The sequence below is a fragment of the Vanacampus margaritifer genome, chromosome 2, assembly GCF_051991255.1.
Source record: "Vanacampus margaritifer isolate UIUO_Vmar chromosome 2, RoL_Vmar_1.0, whole genome shotgun sequence".
NCBI lineage: Eukaryota > Metazoa > Chordata > Actinopteri > Syngnathiformes > Syngnathidae > Vanacampus > Vanacampus margaritifer.
In genome coordinates, this window is record NC_135433.1 from 27,528,604 (window position 1) to 27,555,501 (window position 26,898).

Here is a 26,898-nt window from a genome sequence, read left to right on the forward strand (position 1 = left end):
TCTTTGTGTTGTTGTTGTTGCTGCTGTCGTCGTGGCTTTTGGATGGCATGTGTTTGTTCCTCTCGTAAAGGTCAGCAGGCGTCATCGGCCTGTCAGCTGAAGAGAGAAGAAGTGTCGCGTTAAGCCTGCATTCACGTGCTTGTCATCCCGCGGCTGATTTATTCGGCCCTTGTGATTTCCATACAACGGGCGAAGTGAAATTCCGGATTGTACGTACATGGAAAAAGTTCAGCTCATGAAAAATGGAAGCAAATAAAAATGTAGTCCGAATATTGGGACTTTGTCTTTACATTTGTGTGCAGATATTAACGTTCACTTGTTACATCACAGTTAGTAGACCTTTTCTTGAAATAATACAAAATTATTCTCGTAATAGTACAACATAAAAAATAGAAAAAATAAAGAATTTTAGCTCATAAAATAAAAAATATGTTTTCATTTGTGTGGGAATATAGACTTTCATTTGTTATAGATACTTGTAGCATTTTGGCTAATATTTTTACTTTTATGTGGGCATTCATTAACGTTTTGAACCTTACTCTTGTAATGTTACTTTTTGTTTCAGTTTGAACACTTCTTGATAAGATCCAATTAGGGACTTTCAGCCAAGCCTACAAAGTACTACTCTTTATTTTTTTGTTTGTGTCACTATTGCATTTGAGTGTGATCGTGGACATGTGTGTTTGTGTGTCCAGTGTATGTGGCTCGAGTGTGTGTGTTGTGTGTGTGTTTTTGAGGGCTGGTTAGACATTTTCGTCTGTGGTGTCATACTCATCAGCGTGAGAGCACAAAGTCATGTCTGTGAATGTCGATGAGTCATCCTACACCCCAGAGATGAGGCAATTGCACTTCTGGTACACACACGCACACACGCACACACACCGACCCCCATGTTAACCGTCGTGCCTCACACAACTAAAATGGTCTCCCGAAAATCGACCGGCGCAAAGCTGAGTTTCCTCACTATTAGATGCTATTGAGCCACTTCCGTCAGATCGCCTCCAACAAATATTGCATTACTGGATTTAATCAAGTAGAAGTGAGGAAGAGGAGGGTCTTGCTAGACTTTAATATCCCTCAATAAGGCTTTCGGCCATATTGGCAATGATACGCTGAGTTGGACCCTTGGAGGAAAACGGGTGGAGTCGAGAGGATCCTTTGTTTTTCTCCACGACGGCATAATTGAGTTGTTTGAATTCAACTATTAAGGCCTCAACGTTTATCAGAAAAATTATGAGGCTAAACATAATAAGAGTCGACTGAAGTAAAAAAAAGTGGGCTGTGAATTTGGCCTTCAGAAGGAATTTACCACCTCTTAACTTATTTGCTCCCAAAAAACATATAAATACATTCTATTTTAAAAGTTTTAAGTGTCCCAAAGACGTATTTATAAGTTTATGTGTTTTTATTTTATTTAATTTTTTTATGCTAGAGCATAATGATGCAGCCTCTCAACTGTAAAGAACGGTTAAGAAAAATGGTAGTTATTACACAAACGGCCAGCAGGTAGCAGCAGAGCATAGGAAACTAACCATGACCATGTTGGAAAAAAAAACTCAATTAATTCTAAATAGATTTGTGAATAATGACGAAACTTAGCTATATTCTAATGCTAATTGCTTTTTTATTATTTAATTGTGATAATTTTTTCCTGATGAAAGAACAGACTTTCTTTTGATAGGTTTCATGTTTTTATAGCAATAGAACACAATCTTCTGTGGGCCTTGCGAAATCAGTCAAAATCCAGTAAAACAGCCTGGACTGAAGGGGATTGTTTTAGTGAAAATGGCTGGAAAAAAATAAAATACTAAAAAACATTATGCTCACCAGATACTGAATAAAATTGCGTTATTTACTACAGATGTGTTTTGTTAGTCAAAGTTGGCTGTATAAAGTTGTGCTCTGACCGACCAATCAGAGGACAGAAAAGTACTGAAGCCACCACTCTGGCCCTCTAAAGTGAATTTGAAATCTGATTGGTTAAAGAAACCGTCCCATTACAAGTTGAAGTTGCATGGGCCAGCACTACTGATTCTGGCAAATTAGATTCACATAGCAACTCATAGCAAAAAAATCGAACATCCACATGTACTGGAAGAAGACAAGAAAACGCCACAACTAAGGTGACTAAAACTAAACTGTTGACTGGAGACTGTTGATCCGGATCAAACTAGGGATGTTCGATACCACCTTTTTTCAGACCGATACCAGTACGAGTACGAGTACTCACCTCTTGAGTAGACACTCATACTGGTGCCAAGTGCCGATACCACTAGTACTTTTAAATTATAAAATGTCTAAAAAAAGCAAAAAAACAATGACAAAGAGACCTATATTTCCCAATCTAGCATTTTTCTTTAAAATTGCATAAAATGAATGGCATCAACCACCATCGCGCATACGATACCTTGAAATAAGGTCGGGTATCGGCCCCCTACCAATACCTGGTATCGGCACTTGCCCATCCCTAGATTGAACTACCGGTACATTGAAAGTTGGTGAAATGACATTGTCCTCATGTTAAACAAGTTATAGCAGAATCTGGATCAGACATGGTTCGAACCATTTTGAGATCAATCGCCCTTTGTCTCTACATTAAACCGTTTTTGGAATCAAGATTAGACCCAAATTAATCTGTTTTGAAACCTGGTAAAGAATCATTTGTCACTAAATAAAATACATTACAGAAACTGGATAAGTTCAAAACAGTTTTGAAACTGGTGTAGCAGCTCTTGTGCAACCTTGAACATTTTATTACAGAATCTGAATTAAAAAGGAAAAAAGGAAGGCTTGAAACTTGCTAAAATGGCCTTGGTCTCGACTAAATCTGGATCTGATCTGGATCAAACCAGATTATAACCTGATGAAAAACACTTTGGCCCGATGTGAAACGTGATTACAGAGTCTGGATTAGATCCCGATCAAACTATTTTGGAGCTTGTGAAAGACCCTTTGCCCCATACCTTCCACACCTATCACAAAATCTGGATCAGATCTGAATCCGAGACAATGGCTGTCAGGATTTTTAGCGGATTTCTTCAAATCAATTCTGGTAATCTCTTATAACGCCATCAACAAATTCTCCTGAAAATCCAATGGTGACATCCTTAGAGAACAGACTGACAACAGTAGCCAGGATGTTGCATAAAAAACAAACCGGCACGGATGAAAACACGGTTTCCTTGGTGGAGGTAATGTGTAACACGGTCTGCCAGACTGCTTGCAGCATGTGTCCATGATCCATGGCGACCACATCCCTTCCTGACTGTCAGCCAGCCTTGGCACCTCATTTGCCGCCCGTCCACAAGCGTCAGTGTGCCATCTGTCTGTCTGCGACCATTCGATGGCCTCACCTCGGCCCTCTCTGTGCGGCCGGCCCATTATTCTGTGCGACCCCGTGTGACATCCAGATGTGTGCCATGACAACCAGACACTTACAAATGTCAGAGCAGATATTGGCTGGATCCATCTCCCGAGCGGATCCCTTGGTCTGACACTGGGGAGAAGGATGTCCGTCTGACTGTCTGTCTGTCCGTCTGTCTGTCTGACCCTCTGTCTGTCTTTACTCAAGCAGTTCAGTTCAAGTTCAAGATTGTGTAAGCATGCTTCCTTGAAATGTTTGTCTCAATTGAGTGTTTATGAACTACTGGAGTGGCAAGGGTCTGTTGTATCTTTAACTCATTCAACTGCCGTTGACGGTTATAGACGTCAAAAAAACATTTTAATTATTTCTATTAGTTTAACATTTCTTTCTACTTTTGTTAACAAGAGTATGAACTTAGATTTTTTTTAAATGTACATTTAGAACAGATATAAAATTTGTGATTAATCGTGAGTTAACTATTGAAGTAATGTGATGAATTACGAGTAAAAATGTTAATCGCCTGACGCCCCTAATTTTAAGTAATCATCTAGTCAGGAAATTATTATTTTTTTAATTGTAATTAATCGCATCACAAATTTTATATATGTTCTAAATGTATATTTTCTTACTCTTGTTAACAAAAGTGGGAAAAAAATGTTAAATAAGAAATGGTTAAATAAATTTTTTATGTTTATAGCCGTCAATGGCAGTGAATGAGTTCAAGGCCCGATGGTCTTGTCCTGTTTTCATTTAGGTCCTGGATCAAAATTTTCAAAAAGTTTCTCAGAGATTTGTATTCCGAGGGTCTGAGGGATGTTATTAATGTCACACATACAGTGCTTTTCTGAAGCTTCAGGTTAAATTCAGAGTTTAGGTACATTACATCATAAAAGGATGGTTTATGTTAGGGGAGATATGTTCACATTCTGAATTCTTATCATTTAGAATCTTCCTATATTATCAAATACAAGAAAGGGAAGAGGATTAAAAGGGAAACCATTGGGCCGCGGAGCCTCACTTAAACTCTCACCAGCGAGCTCTTGTACATTGGCCGAAGGTGAAACTCGGGCTGACTTTCACCTCTCTTGGTAGCTGAGACCTGTGTCTCTTTCTTGGACTAAAAGTTGTGTGTGTGTGTGTGTGTGTGTGTGTGTGTGCGTGTGTGTGTGTGTGTGTGTGTGTGCGTGTGTGTGTGTGTGTGTGTGCGCGCGCGGTCACCCCCCGGTCACCCCCCCACCCCATCTCCTTTTACTCTATGGCGCCAGCGTCAGCAGGATCACACTTGAGAATGAGGTGCTTGAATGTGGCTAAATCTTGGAATAACACTATCGCTAGCAGTTTTCACTTTCTTTGGAGCCATACTGAGGGCAATTTAGAGCAAAAAAACAATAAAGATACTTGCAATGTATGAGGCACAGAGCCAATGTTGTTAGTCTTCCGTTGGCATGCTGAGACATGTTCATAAACCAAAAACAGTATATGCACCGAGGTACGTAATTCTTCTTCAAAAATTCAGTTTTATATTTATTTTTTTATATTATTACTAGTCAATTTTACTAACCTGGCAATAGTCAGATTGACAGTGTTCACTAAAGGGAGTTCTTCACATTTCAATCTGGGAGTGCGGGGCAATGCAATCTGTACAATACTTCAAGCTGATTGGACGATATGGCATCTTCTGCCCGTTGTTTTAACCAATCACGGCAACAAATGAAAATGTCGTCTTCGGTCTCGTCTCGGGGGGGGGAGCACCAACATCTTTACTAGACAAAAATGCACAAAGCGCTTCTCACTGTTCAACATTCAACAAGGAAACGGTGAGTAATTCTGCAAGAACAGAATTAATTGTAGCGTCCATTCATCTATGTTAGGTTTGTTTGTTTCCCCCGGCGTCAGCACTTCCTGGTTTCGTCACAGCTTCATGATCAACCCTAAACAACGCCTGATTAGTCCGACCTACAAAAGGTCGGTTGCGAACGGATCCGCGGGAGCAGTACAAGATGGATTCTCGTAGTGCTTGTGAACAAATACTGCGAGAATTCAGCTTGCTGGCAAGGTTCAAATATGGCATGCATGTAGTGAATTTCCCTTGTAGATGAATAAAGTATGTATTATCTGTCTGCCCGTCCGGCTGTCTGTCAGTTCGTCTGTCAATCCATCTTTCCTTCTGTCCATCCATCAATCCATCCAATGCATCCATCCATCTAACTAGCTGCAGTTTGCAGTCCTGCTAGTTCACAAAAAATATTTTTGGTAGCATTTATGTAACTCTATTTTGTTCTGCCTCATGGTTATTTTGTTTCTGATTCAACTTGCAGCCACTAGGTGGCAGCACACCCTTACATTTGACACTGTACATTTGGAAAAAAACAGAGTGAAAACAGGAAGTATCTCAAGCTCAGCCTAATTTTTGCTGAAGATTATTAAATGGGAAATTCTATTCAATCCTGCTTTTTACGCCTACAGAAAGCGATAGATGCAGGTTCATTTCATCATGTATATCTTGGTGCATAATTACTGATGTGAGATGAGGAAAGCTTTTGCTCTTGCTCTTGCTTAATGTATTATGTTTTTAAATGTGTTTGTATTACTTTTTAAAATTCAAAGGCATTTTTAAATATAAGTGCCATAAATGCTATAATGAATATGCCTAGGAAGTGTTTCAATAGTATATTTCTGCAGTATTATAAAAAATTTCACTTGGGGTGGTCTAGAACGTAAACCCCATGATAGAGGGGGGTTACTTTTACTGCATCTATCTATTTATGTAGCTATCGAGTTAGCTAGCCAACAAGATAGCTAAAGTTAGAGGATGTGGTGTTTCAGGCTGATGTGTTTGGAGTTTGTTTGTTGTTTTTTTGGTGGGGGGATTCTACATTTGTGTTGTTTTAGATCGTGTGTTGTCTGACTTTGACAGTGCTAGTTTGGATGATGATGATGCGCAAGTGTGTGTGTGTGTGTGTGTGTGTATGTGTGTGTTCGCTTCCAGGCCCGCTCCGCCTCCTTATAAGAAGCTGCGTCTGCATGCATAATTAACAAGGGGACTGGGGAGGTAAACACACAGTACGCTGTTCCATCCCGCCAACCGTCAGCTCTATGAGGATAGCGGGTATTCCTTATGTCGGGACGGGGCCACGCAAAACGGTTTCCGTGCCTCCCCCGAAAGCACAGCCCAGCGACGCACGTCATTATATTTAATGCATAGGCATGCTTTAAGGTCACCTTTTGTTTGTGTGTGTGTGTGTGTGTGTGCGTGTGTGGCGAAAGAAGATAAATACCATCTCAAAGCGCCTCTGAAGATGATGCGATGAAAGAGGGCGAAGAAGGCGCCAAGAGAGGAGCGGAACCATGTGGCAGCTCGGCACATTATGAAGCATCCATCTGAACAATCTGATTTACTCCCGTCTCCACTCGCTGGCTTATTGATGTACGCTTATAGACTCAAATCGGGCGTCTGGAAAGGTCATCACTGCTACTTTTTAGCCCAAAAAGGTGCCAGTAAATGCTTGGGGTTTGCGGAAATGTTGCCCGTGGGGCTCAGGCGCCTGGCAAAGTTGTGAGGCGTGCACAGCCACCAGCAGTCAATTACACACACATCAGCCACTTCATGTTTTCCAGCAGGAGGTAAAGCTAATTACGGACCTCACCTCATTGTACCGGTGTGTGCAATGTCCCATGCTGCAATGCATTACACTACATCTGCGTGCGTGCGTGCGTGCGTGCGTGCGTGCGTGCGTGCGTGCGTGCGTGCGTGCGTGCGTGCGTGCGTGTGTAAAGACATTACGACAGCTCATATTTCCCAAGAATCAAGATTGCAAAACCCACTCAGTAAATAATCCTTTGAATACTCACCATCTTCTTCAAACTTTTCTTTTCAAGCTGCTTTTTTAACTTATTCATCTTTTTCTTCTTTTCTCTTCTTTTCTTCCCTTTTTTCAACATTGCATTTTGAACACAAGTTGCTAATCTTATCTTATTTTTAATCACAAATTACTTTGTAAAATGTAATTATTTTTTTGTAATTTTTCAAATAATTATTTTATTTATATTTTATTTAAATTTGTTTTAATTTAATTTTATACTCACGTACCGAGAAAAAAACCCGCCATTTAATTGTGATTTTAGGGGGTATATTATAAATGGGTGCTTATTATACACAGTATTTTATGGTATATTGCATTAATGCGTTGTAGATTGAGCGATGTGTGTCTTTCATATGTTAACCTCTTAGCAAGGCAGCAATCTGAAATATGCAATGTGGAGCATCATCATCAAATGCATAAATGGTGGGCTCCTCAATACCTCTGGGAGATCGTCGTGGAAACGAGAGGTGCAAGAGGAGACAATCTAAGATGATATAAAAATAAGCAAATATAAAAAACATCAAGAGTGTGCATACATTTGAGCATGAGGAGGAGGGAAAAGAAAAGACAGCAGGCGGAGTGAGGCAAACTGACTATGGGAGGAGGAGGATTTTTATTTTAGCTTTGGTCGCGTTTGCAATGAGGAACAAATTCAGTGAATTAGCCTTCAGTAAATGTTGTGCTGTATAAAAGAGTGGTGATGATCGCCACGCAAGTTGTACCTTCAGAGGGACTTGTTTTAAATTGCAGGGCAGTTCGTCGGTTCCTGTTATGGAATTCCGTTAACGTAGGCATCTTGCCACATCTCAGCTCTGATACTACCTCCGAAATCGAAAATTTCCCCCACAGCGAAAAGGACGTGCCCTCGAGTGGTGCAGGAAAGAATCACTGCCCAAGCAAGAAATTTAATGACATTCTGCTATATTGTAGTTTAGCAAAATATCAGAAGTGGGCATTCTGTCAGTATCAATCCGTCAATGACGGACGCCCATTTTGTTGATGATTGACGGTTGATGAGAAACTTCCAAAAAATTGACGGACTAAGTAAGCATTGACGGAAGGGGGTTTTCGTCCGTCAATGCAACCGTCAATGATTTTGGTGACGGTTGAACATTGACAGATTCCCACTTCGAATGATGAAAACATTGACGGACGCTCATTTTGCTGAGCAATCGTCGGATGACGGACGGTTCAGCTTGAAATATTGACGAATTGATGACGACGGAAGAGTGTCCCTACCGAATGACGGACGTTCAAATTCATTGACACGCCCACACACAACGACAACAACTGGCTGCAAAGAAAATATGCTCTTGTCTCGTAAACATTCAATGTATGTCTTCGCCTAAACAAATATGTGTAGCATCGTTATATATGTGTGGACTTATATGTGTCTTTATTTCTAATCACAGGCCGATATGCCCCACAAACCCCCATTTAGGAGCACACATGCACATAAGGATTGCTTGAATTTTCATTGCCTTGCTTCCTCACACGCACACACTCACACATACATGCACGCACACACACACACAAATTGTGCATTTCAGACATGAATAATGCCAACATGCGTCTGGTGGGGCACACAGAGCTCCCTGGGGCAGGTTGCATGCTGGGATATTGTGCAGGGGGCGGCAGGCACGCACACCAAAACACGCACTGACAGATCTGAGAGCGCCGTCTTCAGGTGACTCCGTCTCCTTGTGTTCCTCTTATAGAACTCCACCCTTTCTATTTTCCCCTTTTTACATTGTGGAAAAAGACAACACACACGAGCATACATTTGCAGACAAACATCGCCAAGTGCACTCCGCTGGAAAGGAAAAAAACTAAATGCAACAAGTGCTATTACATTGCTACTGCTAAACTCCAAGCACGTCCACAAAACTGTCCCACCTTGCTTTGGGTGAAATGAGATTTTTGTGTGTTAAGGAAAAAAAAAGCCTTATGTAGTTACACAACATTGGCAAATCATGAAACAAAGATTCATAGTATCTGTCAGACAATTAGATTGGAATATACAAGTAAGTTAAAAACAGGCAAAATTTGTGGCTCAGCGCAGTGATTATGAAGTTAGGATAAATTTGAACAAGAAGAGCACGTGCCTAATCATTAATATCCACATATAAATGGACATGGACATATTTTTTTAATGATATTCTTTATCCTCTTTGAAAATCGATAAATAGGGTGCACCATACCGAATGATGGTCTGCATGATTTTAATACTGCCGCCCAGTGGCCAAGTTATGCAAAGCAGAAGCTGCAATAAATTAATCATGAAGTTCAAATTGTTCAATTCGTCACATTCTATTTAAATATTTAAACTCAAATCTCAAGGCCTGACATTATTTGTTTATTGTTATATAATGAAATAATATTTATATTGTTTTGTCTCATAACCTATTCACAATGTATTTTCTGATGTTGTTTTATTGAGAGTTTGATGAGGTTGAACGGGCATTTGGAGATCAAAGATGCAATTGAATTTCTTGTACCGACATCAAAAAAGTTGTCTAAACCTGAATCTTAAAATATGCCAATGAAGTGATCATTCATCCATCTATTTTTAGTCAAAGTCAAAATGCAAAATGTATAACAAACATCTCTATGTCTGCCCCACCAACCCATTTCTCCCCTGTCATCAGAACCCCTTACCCCCCCTCCCCTCGTTCCCATCACACCTCCCCCCCCCTGTTCTGCTTTCAGCTATGCAGTCCTTCCGTGAGCGCACTGGTGGTTACCACAGCAACCAACCCTGCTACCAGCAGGAGTCCCACGAATTATCACGCCTGGAGACGTACCGACAACACCCACATCATACCCACCCTCAGCTACCCCACCCTGGACCTGGTCCGCATCCCGGCCCGGGCCCAGGGCTTTCAAGGTCAGCCTATGAGGCCCGCTCACTGGTAAACGCTGCAAGTATGTCTACAGCCGCAGGAGCCGGAACTGGAGGAGCATCTAAGGACTGTTATAGCCAGCCAACCTACCCTGGTTTCCCGGTCAATGGTGGCGGGAATGGAAACGGAGTCTCGGCACCCTCGCAGGCAAAGAAGAAAATCCCCAAATTCCCTCCGCCAAGTTCTGGTCAACATCTACAGGGTCATGGTGGTTACAATAACCACATGGGCCCTGGGACATACTCAGCCCAGTACATGAGCGGAGGCCACCTCCAGCAGAAATGGGAAGACCCAGCTCAGTTGACGTCATATGAGCATGAGATGGTTGGGCGAATTGAGGCTGGGGCTCCGTCGGCCCCCAATTCCACACAATACATGGACCAGAACATGCTGGGCCACTCCCAGACCCAGTGCCACCAACCGCCCACCCCCTCGTACCCCAGCCCCCATCACCAGTCACACCCAACAAACCCTTCCCCTTCGCCTTTAATGTATCCACAAAGTCACCTGCACTATCCCCAACCTTCGCCATCTCCTTCACCTTATATAGAAAAGTGCAGCCCTATGCCATCATGTTATAAAGGTTATAGCATGCCGCCGACCTCACAGTATGGGAGACAAATGAGCAGCCACAGTAATCTGAAGCAAGGAGTCTACAGGCCATCTCAGAATACCTATAGCTACCAACACTCGAGAGGTTTTGAGCCGCAGCCCTCTCTCCAATCCATGACTAACCCCCAGGAACCCCACCCAAAATACCAACATTTTAGCCAACCACAACCAAACTACTGTCTCTCAGAACTGTCTGTGAGGTCACCTGAACAGTATTATCAAACTTGCAGTCCCTCCTCAAGCCACTCTCCCGCACGCTCAGTAGGACGCTCCCCTTCATATAGCTCTACACCCTCGCCATTAATGACTAATCCAGAGTCATTCCAGTACGGACAACCGCCCATCACGCCAGGGGCAGCCTCGTCGTCGTCATCCACCTCAACGGGCCACCAAGAGCAAGGTGGGTCCAGTGCTATGTTGCTGCCCCCACGCTCACACCCATCACCCAGTGTGCCCCACGCAGCACCCCACAGCTTCACAAACACACTACCAGGACCTACTATGAAAGAACGTTTCTCAGAGAAGCTGTTGTCAAACCCCAGCTTGTGGAGCCTGAATGCCCTCACCTCCCAGGTAGAGAACATATCCAACAATGTCCAACAGTTGCTGCTTTCAGAGACTCTGGTGGCCAACAAGAAAGCCACGAAAAGAAACAGTGGCGGAAGCAACAGCAGCTCTGGAAGTGCAGCATCCTCCAAAAAGGGTGAGGAGTATAAAAGTCCATATCCAGAAAGTGCTGGTAGTTTATGCGGCGGCCCAATGCAGGACCTTTACTCTAATGTGCAGCATCAGCGGATGCCAATGGAGCTACCCGAGGGAGGGTACTCCAGCAGTAGTGATGATCAACTGGAAAGGGGCTACTACTACAGAAACCAGGGCAGGAGTCCAGCTCAACCTCCCAACAACACACATATTAACGTGGACACCATGTCGTCCTGTTCCATGACATCTCCAGATGATGTATCCACTAGGTCTGGAGACTCCGGTTTGCACAACTTTACTCCTGACCCAATGAGATGTCAGTCTGTACAAGGAGAAGATACCACCCCGGTGAAGAGCATCAATGAGGGGAGATCTCCTATCAGCATTACCATTCCCAGTCCTCTTAAACCTGACACTGACTCATCTTCCGACATGCACCAGATCAATGAGCCTGTTAAAGAAAACTTTGAGGAATCCGTGTGGACAGACAAGTCAGCTGACAAAGAAGCGGCGACTAGGCCAAAAACGCCTGACTATGAAAGAGATGCTGACATAACTAAATCTACACAGAAACCCGAGAAATGGTCAGATGAGGACAAATGTTCATTTCTATACAGCCAAGTAAACAAAGGGGGAGCAGACAAAGACTTTTGCTATACGGAGACGGTGTACGAAGGGGTCCAAAGGAAATATGACCCAGATTCACTCGAACAATCCCCAGCTGCGTGCTCTGACTCAAGCCACAATTTTGGCCAAGAGATGAAAGAAGCATACAAATCAGAGTCATCAATTGCTTCTGAGAGCTCACTGAAAACATTGCCTTTCAATCCTGTGAGTGACCTTGAACAGGATCAATATTCCACAGAGAAGGAGGACAGCTCAGACAACCACTCTCCAACGCCTCAAATTGAGGCTTTGGAAGAGGAACATTCAAAAAAGACAGAGGGCAAAGAATTGATTGAGGAAGAGGAAAAGGAGGATGAAAACAATAGACAAGAAAGAGGCTTAGATGAACGAAAGCAACATGCTCTTACCCCGCCACGGTCTGATGAGGTGAGAAAAGAACCAGGGGAGGAAGAGAACATTAGCCAGTCATTGACTTCTGAGTTCATGAATAACAGGCACGAATCTGAGAAACCTTCTGCCGACCTTTGCGCCAGGACGGAGAATCAAAGAACTGAGTTTCATAGTGAGAATGAGCTTGCAGGAGTGCCTGCACATCCGAATGTGGCAGCAGCCCCAGATGCTTCTTCAAGAGAATCTGCAATTGGTGACACTGCTCCGCAGCCCCAATCTGCTATGCCAGTCTTCTCGGCACTCAATGACAAGACAACACAAAATCCAGCCCAGTCCAGAGATCACATGGATCACAGCGACGCTAAAGTGCTGGAGCCAGACTCTCCTCAGTTGCCCGGGAAGTCAATACTTCCCTCAGCCCCCTGCTGGGCAGACACACCACCCTCCCCAAAGAAAGGTGATGAGGACATGGAGCCGGGCCTCAGCTGCTCCAGTGCCGTGACCCCCTTGGCCAAGCCAGAGCCTGTGGCCCCATCTGCTCAACCCAGGGCATTTGGACGTAAGCATGCAAGGGGGAGAAGAAAAATGATGCTTTCAGGTGTGGCAATCAGGCGACAGCTAAGCTTGGAAAGGGACGAAGAGAAGGACGAAGAAGGAGACCCACTGGCCTCAGAGAAAGCCTGCAGGCCTTCAAGCAAAACTATGCTGTTCTCAGATCAAACTGACCTTGCTCATCAGCAATCATTAGTGAGCCATACAACCAAAATGTTAACTGAAGGACTAAATTCAAGAATGTGCACACGCTCATTTAACGCAGCAGACTTACCACCCAAAGGCGAGGCTCATTTAAAGAGGAAACCAGGCCCAAAACCTGGACCCAAACCAGGACTAAAAAATGGATCAAAGCCGGGGCCAAAACCTGGAGGCAAGCTAAGCCCTAAACTTGCCCTCAATCCTGGATCAAAGCCAGGGCCAAAACCAGGACTAAAGGCTGTGCCAAATACACCAGATCCCGCAGAGAAAATTGAGTCTCTGGAGAAACGAAAACCAGGGCCCAAACCAGGCTTAAAACCTACATCAAAACCTGGGCCTAAACCTGTTTCAAAGCCAGGTACGAAACCAGGACACAAATCTGAAGATGCTTTGCCACCCACTGAAAACATAACCATTAAAGCGCCCGTTGGTCGGCCCAAAGGCTCCGTTTCTAAGGCAAAGCAGACACAACAAGAAGAAATCATTCCAAATGTGACAGGGCCACAAGGCAGGGGCAGGAAAATTGCAAAGACTACACTATCACAAATAAACCAGGATATACAAGTAATAACCCATGATGAAAAATCACCAAATGAAATAACAGCACAAGAAAATTACAATAAAAATATGACCTTAAGGTCAAGAAAGCCCTCACAGACAAAAGCATCAAAAGAAAAGGAGAAAACCATAAATAAAGATATTACACCAGCATTGAAAGAAACTAGCACAATAGATTGTTCTAAAAAAGAGGAATGTTTAACTAATGAACAACCTCTTACTCCTACTCCTTACATGGGAAAAAAGATAGATACTCCAACAGAACCTCTTGCATTGCTTCCAGCCGAAAATACTGAGGAAAAGAATATGCTTCCACTAAAATGTGAGTCATCCATGGAACCTTCTCCAGTGCCTGTAAAGAAGAAGAGGGGTCCAAAGCCTAAATCAAAACCGCTACAACCTCAAGCTGCACCGCCTGAGCAGGTTGTCTTCGCACCTAAAGAGGGGGATGTTCTGGAGCCCAGAAAAAAGAGAGGGCCACCCATGAAAGAGCCTGAAGCCCCGTACCCACCCAAACATATTCCCTCTAATGTCACTGAAATCGATCATGGTGATGTGCCAGTAGTGCCTCCTCAGTGCCCCACTAGAACAAAAGTTCTTCCTCCACGTAAGGGCAGAGGGCAGAAATACGAGGCCATGGTGCAGAAAATCACATCGCCTAGCTCGAAGAAATACTTCCAAACTTCTCAGACAGACATCAATCTCAGTGATGATGCAACAACTAAGGATTTTTCTCCACATGCTGTCAAAGACAGAGAGACAGCTATTCCTGTAAATGGCACTGAAATGATGGAAAGTGAAGTGAAAAGCAGACAGGAGGCTGTGAAACACCTAGAAGGCGCCACAAGAAAGGAGGTCAAACGAGAAAGTGACAAGCAGGAGATAAATCAAGAACCACCAGCGACAGAGGAGTTGATACAAAGGCTATTGGAAGAGGTTGTACATGATGAAGGGCCAATACAAGATCATCAACCTGGGACAATGTGCAATGTCCAAAGAGCAATGGGGGCTCAGGTAGACCTCGGTCCTCGAGGAGAATGGACCCAAGAGGCAAAAACACTTGTATCCGGAGATCTACCCACAACCAAGTCCTCAAAAAGGAAGCGTTGGGCCATGGTGGAGAGTGCAGATGTCTCTGCCGTAGCTTTGGAAGCAGGGAACCTAATAGTGACAACTCCAAGAGCTGCCAAGCAGCGGGCCATTAAAAACAACCATGAGATGCACTTAAAGCAGAAGAGGAAACGAAAAGGTCAGTCTGCAACAGAAGAAACGGAGGCAGTAAAGGAGATAAAAGTTGAAGCTACAGAGCAACAAGATGGGATGGCAGAGGAGACTATAAACCCGTCAGAGGTGCCCACACTGCCAATCAGTCCTGATGACTTCAAAGAATGCCCTGAGGTTGGCAGCACAGAAGTCGTCCAGAAATCGAAAAGAGGCAGAAAACCATCTGCAAATCCAGCTAAGCGGAAACGGGGGAAGGTCTTATCTGAGGAGATGTCTGACAAGCCAGTGAAAGTGTACAAAAAGCCGGGGCCAAAACCTGGAATGAAGGATGCCTTGGAGGTCATTGAGGCGGTTGTGAGGGCTGCTGGGTGCGAAGCAGAAAAAGTAGAGCGGCAACAACAGGAGACAGAAATAGACACGTGTGAAAAGGAAGAAAAAGATTGTGTCGTGGGTCCTGTGGTGACAATATCAGAAAAGCAGACAGAGACCATTTCTGTAAAGAGAATCAGAAACAAGACAATCCAACAACACCCTCTGTCGTTCTGTCCGTATGTGCGTATGAACAACTCCAGAGACTTTTACTCTTGGTGTGCCATCGTCAACAAGCCTGAGGATGTGCATGTATTTCAAAGGCGAAGAAAAAAGGGAATTCTCCGAATGAAGAACCCTTTCACGGTTGCAAAGATAGTACCGCACACTGCTGCCATGCTTCAAGGACCCACAGTCAATACAGATCTAACTGGTAGGCGTCTTACATGTTGCCTGTGCGGAAAACCATCAAACTATAGAGATTTGGGCGATCTGTGTGGACCGTACTACACGGAAGACGGAATTCCTCGGAAACTGTTGACCACTCAGCCAGCACTCTCCCCTGGTAAAGCCCGAGAGAAGATCAACCAGGATGAAGGTAGTGAAGAACCATGCACATCGTCAAAGGCTGAAGATGAGACTGGCGTAGAGAAAGCAGAAAGCACAGAGGAATCACCGCAGGAAAGTCGTAGTACCAGATATCATCATTGGCCGTTTAGAAGAGCAGAAAGAAAGGAAAGAACGGCTCGGAAGGGCGTTCCTCGAAGAATAACCCTTCGAGAGAGGTTAAAGAGGATAAAGCAGTTCCAGGCTGGGCCTTCCAACAGCCAAGAGGGCTTGTTCCAAAGGCTGCAAGAAGAATCAGAGGCCAATGAGCACTGGGCACATGAAAACTGTGCTATCTGGACCAAGGGGGTAATCATGGTGGCCGGGCGATTATACGGACTGAAGGACGCTGCCGACAACTCAGCCCAAACGGTACGCGAGCAAATATCATCAAATCACTGAGCAGCTGCTTTGTGATGTTTCCACTAACTTTCAAACTTTTGTCCTTTGCTTTTTATTCCTTCTCTTTATCCATATATGTGCCTGGTCACTTTTTCTGTTTCTCGGTCCCGGCCCATATGTCCATCTGTCTGACTAACCCCAGAGCTGCCACAAGTGCCAGATTGCGGGGGCGTCCCTCAGTTGCTGTTGGAGAAGCTGCTCTCGTAAATACCACTACGTCTGCGCCAAAGAGATAGGTAAGAGAACACAGCAGGAGAGCAAAAGTTGCTCCAAAAAAGACGGGTGGGGGTATGCTGGGAGTGGGACGAATACTGAGTGGGACGTTTGTGAGAGGGGCACTATAAACAGGAGATGAGGAAGGGGAGGAAATAGGACGGAGGGAGAAGAAGGATGTTGAAGTGCTTGATAGGGAGACGAGCCGGATATAGCGGGAGGGCGGGCGGATCGTAATGCTTTAGTCATTCAGTCATTCCGTAACAAGATGGCCGAATGTGCAGGTTTTATGTCGGCATGCATCACAGAACCTGTACACACTTTTATGCATGATTGCATAACATTTGTCTGTATGTGAGTGTTTTCACTACAGTGCTACCTTGACTTACAAGTGCACCCACCCATCTTACAAGTTTTACAGATCATTTTTGTTGCTGCGACTTGTGAGCAAAAATTTTAGATACATAATTTTAGATAGTCTTCAAAAAGAGGCTTTGAGGTGTCTAATGCAGTTTAAATTTGCTGTCAAACTCAACATAAATGAAGAGAATTTACATGTTGTGTATTTTAAGCAAATTTAAAGATTTTTTTGCCTCAGGCAGATTAATTAGCAGATTAATTTAGCCACTCCCATCAATCTCAGGGTGATGCCATTTTGACTGTCCCGCCCTTTGCTGTCGACTGGAATTGACGTCAAGGTGCCTTCGGGCTCGCATTACAAACATCCCAGCTCACCTTTTTTCTGAGTTTGGTCAAGTGACGTTCGCAATGAGACGTCAAGAGCACTTTGATATTGATTTCAGTCAACAGCAGGCGGCGGTATAGGATAAAATGGCAGTTGATGAAAAAGAATCGATTAATCTGCTTAACTCATTCACTGCCATTGACGGCTATAGACGCCGAAAATTCATTTGAACTATTTCTATTAGTTTCACATTTTTTTCCACTTTTGTTAACAAGAAAACAAAAATTATTGTACATTTAGAACAAATATAGAATTTGTGATTACTCTTGAGTTAACTAGTGGAGTCATGTGATTAAAATTAAAATGTTAATCGCCTGATGCCCCTAATTAAAAAAAAAAGAAAGAAAGAAAATATTATTAAAAACATTAGGGTTGTCAAATGATTACATTTTTTTATTGTAATTAATCGCATGACTTCAATAGTTAACTCACGATTAATCACAACTTTTATATCTGTTCTAAATCTACAATATTTTTTCTAGGTTTTCATACTCTTGTTAACAAAAGTGGAAAAAAAAAAGTGAAACTAATAGCAATAGTTCAAATGAATTTTTGACGTCTATAGCCTTCAATGGCAGTTAATGAGTTAATCAGAAAAAAATACACATATGATTCAATTTAAGGCACATGATTTGCATTTCTATTTTACTTTCCTTTCTTTTATTAGAGTAAAAAGCAACCAGTTTTTATATAGCTCTTATATATTTGCTAACAATCTAGTACACAGGTGTGGTAAATAAATGATAAAGCATGACATCATGCTATAAGGATATGAGGATTCAAAAGTCTGTCGAGACACCATGGGGGGGGGTTCGATCAGCATAAGGCCCATTTCCCTCCTGCTGAGTGCATCAGCCATACGTTACGGACTGCCTCCCCGCAACTCATCCCCTCACATCCTCTCCTCATTCCTTTCCTTTCCACTTCCTCCTTGCTTATTTTCCATTTGTGCCCTGTTTAAGATGCTAAATGTGCAGGGCTGCAACTTGTTGCTATTGTCCTTCTTATCCCCCTTTGTCTTTGCTTTCTCCCCAACTGTCCAGGCTGCACATTCCACGAAGATGACTTCTCCATCAAATGTCCCAAACATGAGGTAAGAACATCCCAAAGACAAAGAACATGAATCCACATTATCCACCATGAGTCATGCATTGAGGAAAGGAGGGGAGGGGCTGGGCGGGGAGAGGAGCTATCCAGCTCTCACACACAAACACTGTGTGTGTAAATACAAAAGGATGAAGAGATTGGTGTTCCCACAAGCACACTTGAGCGGACAGCTTCGATTTTCCTCGGCGTGCCCCCTTTCCCGTCTCGTCGTTATGTTTTCTTTGTCCGTGCTTTTCACGGAACAAAAGCCGGCTCGCACGGCGACGCGTGTACACCAGTCAGTGGGGGGCTTCTTTTCACTTTTCAGGTGGTGGCTGTATTTTGTGCACTTGCAGTCGTGGCCCCGAAATCATGTGGCATTCCATTCAGTGTTGTTATAATAGATCCAAATACCAAGACATCAAGCATAAATGTCAAAGCACTTTTCCATTGGAGCAGACATTCCAACAGGAAGTCAAAATGAAAGAAATGACATCACTGCTGTTAGAGTTGAGGGCCATTTTGACCGTGAAATCATGCACTGTTGTGCCTTACGATACAACACAGACCAGACCATTTTTAAAAATTATTATTATTATTTTGCTTTGAAATGCCAGTGCTATTTACAAGTGCTATTTGGTGGCAATGAACTGAATTCATAACAAGCAGCAGCTCATCAAAATTCTTCTTCAAAAAAAAAAAGAGGCTTCAAGCTGTTTATTGCAGTTACTTCAAACTGATCATTAAATAAATAGATTCACATTTTGTGTGTTATGAATCTTATAGATCTCTGCTATCTTAATGTTAACATATAATGCAAAATGTAAGAGATGGGCATTTTGATGATAAAATATACTGTATTATTTCTTTACAGATGTACAACTAAGAAACGCATCTTGAGTGACGTTGACTCAAAGCATGGCTTGAGTAGAATGCCAGTGGTCTTTTTTTTTTAAATGGCGCTCGTCATTCACTCCACAAACTATCATATTTTGTCACGATCGTGACACACTTCTTAGAGATGCAACAGTTAATCCATTCTTTATCAAGTTAATCGACAACTGTTTTGATAATTGATTCTAACCATTTAAATACTTAAACTTAAACTTAGAATACTACAAAATCTTGGAATGTAACCTCTCAAAAGTAAATATTCTCACATTTGCTCCTGATTGTGTTGTGACATTGACTATTATTTATTTATTTGCTTTACTTTGGAAGACACTGATCAACATTTTTGCCTATTTTCTGACATATAACGGCCAGAGTAACTGGATGATAATCAATTTACATTTGTGCCATTTTCGACACAGTCAAATTCAAATACTATTTTTCAATAACGGGATGGATTTTTTAAAGTCTGATTAATCGATAAAATAATCACCGGAGGGAGAACGTACTCCACGAATACGCGTTGGCAGCAGTAAATGGTTGGACTCCAGTTGACAAACATAAACGTCCACGGCAGTGAGTGCGTTAAACGCAGTTTGTCTTTGATAAGAACTTCGCCACATACCGCACTGGAGTACCACTAGAGGGAGCCCTTGCACCAGCAGCAGTATGGATGGGTTTGCTGTCAGCCAGACGTCATCTACTGGCGTTCTGTCCTCACTGCAGCCTCAAAGAGGAAGGTCAAAGGCAGCAGGTGTGGGCGGGGGAGATTGGGAAAGAGTGTGAAGCTGACATTCAGCAGGGAGCATCGGTGCATTCAGGCAGCAGCGGCCTCCCCTCCTCCTCCTCCCCCTTTCCCTTCCTCCCTCCTTCCTGTTTCTGTTCTCCTCCGCGCAGACTGACAGTGATGAAACGCTGGCTGCTGATCAAAACACCCCACCCACCATCACTGCCTGCGACGCGCCTTGCATGCTACACACAAACACACGCACGCACGCTTCCTCTCCTCTCGTCTCATTCCTCCTTCCTTCCCTCACTCTGCTTATTTGCCCCCCTCCCCGACACCCCCTTCCTGCTGTTTTCGCTCGCGTTGCGTTCACCTCTCATCGCCGACGAGCTCCTGCCTATTTTTCCCATTTTCAGTCATGCCGCCTTCATCCGTCCCTCCCCTTATCTCCTCACTTCTCCCCCCGACGTCTCCCTTCACCTCCACTCCCACGTCTAGCCGCAGAAGGCAGCGGAGTGCGAGGAGAGAAAAGGGGAGGGCAAGAAAGAGTGGTTTGTTGTTAGCGGAAGGAGGCAGAGCTGTCATCAGTGGAGGGATGCAAGAGTGCGTGTGCGTGTGCATGTGCGTGTGTGTGTGTGTGTGTGTGTGTGTGTGTAGGTCGGGTTCTGTGCCAATTTAAGCTGCAAAGCCTAATCAAAAGGCCTAGCACATGCACACAAACACACAGCCCCCCCACCCCAACAAACACCACACCCAAGGGTCCCCTTGTGAACACACACACATAAAAGGTGAAATAAGCAACAAAAAAGACGCTGGCTCCCCCCCCCCCTCCCCCAGCTCGGTGACTCATAGTGTGTAAACACAAGGCTCATTAACAGATCACCTATACGCTCACCACACGTATAGCGAGAGGCGGGAAAGACCGAAAAGGGCTTGTTTGCGTGGGCGCCAGAGACAAATGGGGACAGTTACATCAGAGGAGGCGACGCTAGCAACGAGGGAAGGCGAGGAGACGCCGGGAGGGTTGCAGAGGAGGATAACGGGGGAAAAGTAAGCGCTTCTCCGCCGACACATCAGCGCAATTAGTGGGCGTTCCTGCTGCGTCGCTGCCTCTCGCGCTGACCGCATTCGTCTTTCAAGACGGCGAATCTGCAAGATGAATGGTGAGCGCGTGCAATTAGCTGCCGCGTCATTATGCACCGCTGGATACGGTTGAACCGAAGTCTAAAAATGTTATCCTGGTTGATATTGTGTTAGTGGAATATGAGTTAAACAGCAAAATCCAGCTGTTTTTATCTCAGGGAACGGCCATTTTGCCACTTGCTGCTGACTGAAAATGACATCAATGTTGCTCAGGTCTCAGATGCACCAATGCTATGGTTCGGGCATGCGCTTAAAATATGACCTTTGAACTATACTGGGTTTGTATGTTGCGATTACCAAATTTAGACCAATGCAAACGTGATTGCGAGAATACAAGAATTCAATTTTTTGGGCCGTGGCTAAAACTGTTGCTAACTGTGGCTAACCGTGGCCCACAGTGACCCACTTCACTTGGATAGAGGAAACGCTGAGCTCTCGGACAGGCAAGTTTTGCAGCAAGCGTAATGCCTTCCCCACGTTTGGGAAAGTAAAGCAAAGTATTTAATATTAACGCATGTACATGACACAAAATCTCCTACACTCGTTCCAGTTGAGAGAACAGTGGTGCTATATGTGATGCGTGAAATATTTCCTTGCTACAAAAAATAATAATAATACAGGGTTGGGGGGGTTACTTTTAAAATGTAATCCATTACAGTTACAAGTTACCTGCTAAAAAATGTAGTTAGTAACGTAATCCAAGTACCATAATATTAAAGTAATGTAACTGAATTACTTTTGGGTTACTCCAATATTGAGTAGGCTCATGAAGACAAAATAAAAATAAATATCACCACAATATATATTCTATACAATGTGTCCGTGCTATTTGCGGGTGATAGGGACCCGGGCAGCCTACAAATAGCTAAAATCCTAGTGTAATAAAAAGCATGTAGGCTATTTATTGATTGATTGAAGGCCATATGCTGTTTTCGAATAGATAGATGCAAAATTAACTTTTATCCCAGTCACAAGTTTAGCCCTGTATTATGTTGTGCATGATGTTTAAATAGTGAATTGGTGGGAGGAAGATTTGTTTGGAAGGTGTAACTCACATTATGGTTGAAGGCTAGCGGGCTAGCTAGCAAGAAGCTACAGCGCGTAGCATGCCGCTAGACTCTCAGTCTAAGCTCAAACTTTCGTTTCTTCAGCAAGATGAGTAAGTTCCAGTGAATACCGGTCTCCATTTCCTCAACCCGTCCGTGAAGCTTTTTCAAACTGCCCGCGTGTGGAGAACACGACTAGTCAGTTCGTTCTTCCCCACCTCCCCGATAAAGAGCAACTGTCCCGCTCGCTCTCTCTCTCTCTCTCTCTCTCTCTCTCTCTCTCTCTCTCTCTCTCTCTGTATGTACCTGTAATCTGATTACATGTTTTTTCCTGTAACTTTAATGGAATACAGTTACATTTTTATTTATTTTTGCAATCTGATTATGTAACAGTGGCACATGTATTCCGTTACTCCCCAAGCCTGAAAAAATGTCAGCTAATTCCTACCTAACATTTTGTTATTGAGTGACAAAAGTTAATAAATATTCCAAGCCAAGTACCTACACCAGGACTGACTGTATATCACTAAAAGGGAGTCAGTCCCTTCCACCTTTCTGGGTTGAATGTTTGTGCTAAAATATTAGCTTATGAACTTCTAGCATGCTATGCACTTTTTCAAGGGCTGTGCAGTAAATAAATAAATCAATAAGTAAACATGCTTGCAATAATGTTAAAATCAAATAAAATATTGTAAAATAAAAGCAACAAACCCATTTGGCAAGACACTATTTTTGGATCTGGCCCCCGAGCCTCGAGTTTGACACCTGCGCTCTAACCCAAAAACGCTAAATTCTGTGTGTGTGCCTCGTATTCACGCCCGCCGTCTCTCCTCCGTCTCTCGACAGGATTTGTAAGATATCCGAGTGGACCACCTCGCAGGAGCAAGGCAAAGATAAACGCCGTCCTAACAGCCAGCTAATCCTATAAAAAAAGGACAGGATGACGGACAGGCCCCGCGCCCTGAGGCGGCGCTCCGACACAGCAAGAGAGAGAGAGGGAGAACTCTGAGAGACAGGAGAGGAAGATGCGAGAACTCCTCAAGGACTCGGGTGCGAAACGTGTTCTGGACCATGCGTTTGGGAGCCAAGACACTCCGGGACAGGGGTCTGCTTGAAATGCGGAGCGAGGAGTGGGTGCGTGTGTGTGGCCTTCCGATGGGTTGCTATCATATTCCCACACCTGGCCGACAGAGATTGGACAGGCGCATCCATCTGTCCACCTTGTCTGCAGGCCAAAAGGTGTGCAAGTGTGTGCGTATGTTTGTGCGTGATCTTCATAAGCGTCACTCAACTGTGCATATCCGTACATCTCCAACACAAAATGTCAACCAAGAGCCACTGGATGGGACACAAAACTGTACATGATGATGTGCTTGCACAGGTTCTGAATATCATTGGAGTGTTTTAAACACAGCAAAGCCTTGAGATACAAGTGATTTGATATGCGAGTGGTTTGCAGCCATAGTTCGACTTTAAGCAGCAGTTTGGCAGACAGTGAAAAAAATCTTCTTTTTTACAGTCGCCTAAACATAAAACTAAGGGAATTTGAATTAATGTTTTAAAACAACAAAAATCAGTCTGCTAGCTTAACGCCAATGCTAAATGGCATCCATGTTGTGGCACTCCAACCCTTTAAGCAACTGGTTGAACAGTTTAGCAATACATGTAGACAGACACTGTAACAGTACTCATTCATATATTATTTATCCTCAGCGAAGAACGACTACCGATAATAATAGTGCCAAACTGATGAGCTGAGAGGAGTTGAAACGTCTCAATGAACAGTATAAATGTTTTAAACTGCCTTCAAGTAGCCAAGGTGATCGGATACACTACAAGGAGAAGTGAAAAGTCCATTTAATTAAAGCAATAAAAAACTAATAATTAAAAAACGTTTCAAAAACGGTTGAATTTCTTTAATGTCATTACTTACGTTTTTAAAATGTACAATACAAGTGAGTGCTATTTTACTGATTAAAATACACATTTACATTTTTGGGGGATTTATTTGGTGAGGCTGTAACGGATAAATGGCATATCCATTCATTTCAATGGGGAAAGTCTTATTAAAAGTCAAATTAAACTATTATCTCAAGGCACCACTGTACAACGCTCTTATCTTCTGAGGTGTATATTAATGTGCATTAACCCCTTCCTCTCACCACCATTTGTCAACCTCTGACTTTGTGTTCCTGAAAAATACAAACCCAATTTCCAAAAAGTTGGGACACTATACAAATTGTGAATAAAAACTGAATGCAATTATGTGCAAGTGCCAAATTTCAATATTTTGTTCAGAATAGAACATAGATGACAGGTCAAAAGTTTAAACTGAGAACATGTATTATTTTGAGGGAAAATATGTTGATTGTAAATTTCATGGTGCCAACAAATATATATATATATATAAAAAGTTGGGACAGGTAGCAATAAGAGGCTGGACAAGTCAATTGCACTTGTTTAAAAAAAAGAAAGAAATAAAAAATAAAATAATAAAAAAACAAAAAATACGGTTGTAAGACCAGTTACCACTAACGAGGTCCATTGGCAACTTGATTGGAGTATAAAAAGAGCTTCTCGGAGTGGCAGTGTCTCTCAGAAGCCAAGATGGGTAGAGAATCACCAATTCCTCCGATGTTGCGCAGAAAGTTAGTGGAGAAATATCAGAAAGGTATTTACCAGCCAAAAATTACAAAAAGGTTGAAGTAATCATCATCCTAAGATTGAGAGAATCTGGAACAATCTCTGTGCGTAAGGGTCAAGGCCAAAAAATCAGACCCATGATCCTCGGGCCCTTAAACGGCACTGCACCGCAAACACCAATGCTTACTGTGAGGGAAATCACAGAAAGGGCTCAGCAATACTTCCAGAAAACATTGTGGGTGAACACAATCCACCGTGCCAGCCGCCGTTACCAGATGAAACCAACCAAGAAGCCATTTCTAAAGCAGACCAAGAAGCGCAGGCCTTTCTCTGGGCCAGAGCTTATTTCAAATGGAGTGTGGCAAAGTGGAAACCTGTTTTGCGGTCAGACCAATCACGATTGGAAGAAAAAAACTGGGGCGCTATATCATACTGACTAAAGAGGACAAAGACAACCCAAGTTGTTATTAGCACTCCGTTTATAAGCCTGCATCTGTGATGGTATATTGTTGCATGAGTGCGATCATGGCTGCGTAGGAAAAGGATCCGGGGATTGAAATTGGCCAGCCTGCAGTCCACTTCTTTCACTTCTAGAGCACAGTTGGCGCATCATAAAGGGGAAGGTGCAACTGTTGTAAGCAGAAGAGGGGATGCTTCAGTGGTGAAAATGGCCTTGTCCCAACTTTTTAGAGATTTGTTGACACCATGGAATTTAAAGCCAACATAGTTTTCCCTTAAAATGATACATTTTCTCAGTTTAAACTTTTGACCTGTTCTCTATGTTCTATTCTGAATAAAATACGAAAATTTGGCACTTCCACATAATTGCATTCAGCTTTTATTCACAATTTGTATTGTGTCCCAACTTTATGGGAATTGGGTTTGTAGTACAAAAATCAAGAGGTGATGAAAAAAAAATGAAACCTAACATTCAACAGCTGCCATTGTCTTTACATTGCGAGGCTCCAAGTGGCCAACCGGGGTTGGGTTGTCTCACCACATATCTTCTGTACAGTTCCAAAATTGTATTCTCGTGGCCACGAAGTGTGAATCCAGTTTTTCAGAGAACCACGCCATACGCGCGGTCTCTGATGTAGCCTCTGCCACCGCGCCGCGTCGTGTGGCGACACGTCGCACAAGGTGTCTGCTCACGTCACGGTCCAGGTGACATATTTAAGTGCGTAAAAAAAAAAAGGGGGAAAAAAACACCACGCCAAACATTCAACTTTTATGACGCTCATTCTTTCATGGTGTATATAAGTATTTGACGCTGTTTAAATGTAAAATGTGCTGTACTAATAATAACTGTGTATAGTATTTCCTAGAGATGTTTATTTTCTATAAAATGGAATATGTTATTGCTTATAAAATATTATTAAAATAATCCATTGATGACGATATTATGTCCTCTTTTTGGAATGTCACCTGTTAAGTTGGAGCATGCTATTTTTTTGATTATTTATTTTCATGTTTGAACTGGCATTGCTTTGTTTGACATGTTTTTGTACCGCCAATGTTAAAATATACCAGCACCTTTCAATGCTGTCCTTCCTTTTTTTTTTGTCTTTTCTCACACGCACTTCAACACGCAGATGAAAATGAAAGAGGCTTGTTCAGTCATTCAGATTCCCTTTCAATTGTGTGCTTCAATCGGAAACGATTAATTGCAAGCAATCAATTGCAATGAGTTTGATTTTTTTTAAATTATATATACAGTATTAAAGCTGCTCAATGCAGGAAATTGAATTTTGAATCGCACCTGCCACATGTGGCCGAAAAATGAAACCGCACTCTCCCTTCTTCACATACACAACGCTCGCATGATATCATATCTGCAGACAGGGCTGGAAATTCAAACCCAAATCCAGTGTGAAAATTATTGGCCAGAGGTTTGCAGGAGTACCAACTGTGAACAGCTAAGGTTGTAATCTGCCAATTAAAATATGTTTTGAGTCATAAATGGTCAAATGATAAAGCTATTGTAAAGATATTTTTGGACAAATTTCTACATTGAGCCCCTTTAAGATACTAGAGTTTCATTTTGTACATTTAATTATATAATATAGTGCTTAGAAATTGATGTAGATTTAT

At 42.9% G+C, this 26,898-nt stretch overlaps 1 protein-coding gene across 1 annotated transcript in view; it reads left to right on the top strand.

Annotated features, from left to right (window-relative positions):
• Window positions 1–26,351, top strand: part of rai1 (retinoic acid induced 1) — a 73,825-nt gene extending 47,474 nt beyond the window's left edge. The window contains exons 2-5 of the mRNA XM_077555766.1: window positions 9,876–16,283; window positions 16,456–16,549; window positions 18,315–18,364; window positions 23,011–26,351. Of these exons, the coding sequence (XP_077411892.1) occupies window positions 9,939–16,283; window positions 16,456–16,549; window positions 18,315–18,364; window positions 23,011–23,019 (6,498 nt within the window). The 5' untranslated portion in view covers window positions 9,876–9,938 and the 3' untranslated portion in view covers window positions 23,020–26,351. The remainder of the gene's footprint in view (window positions 1–9,875; window positions 16,284–16,455; window positions 16,550–18,314; window positions 18,365–23,010) is intronic.
• Window positions 26,352–26,898: the final 547 nt, after the last annotated feature.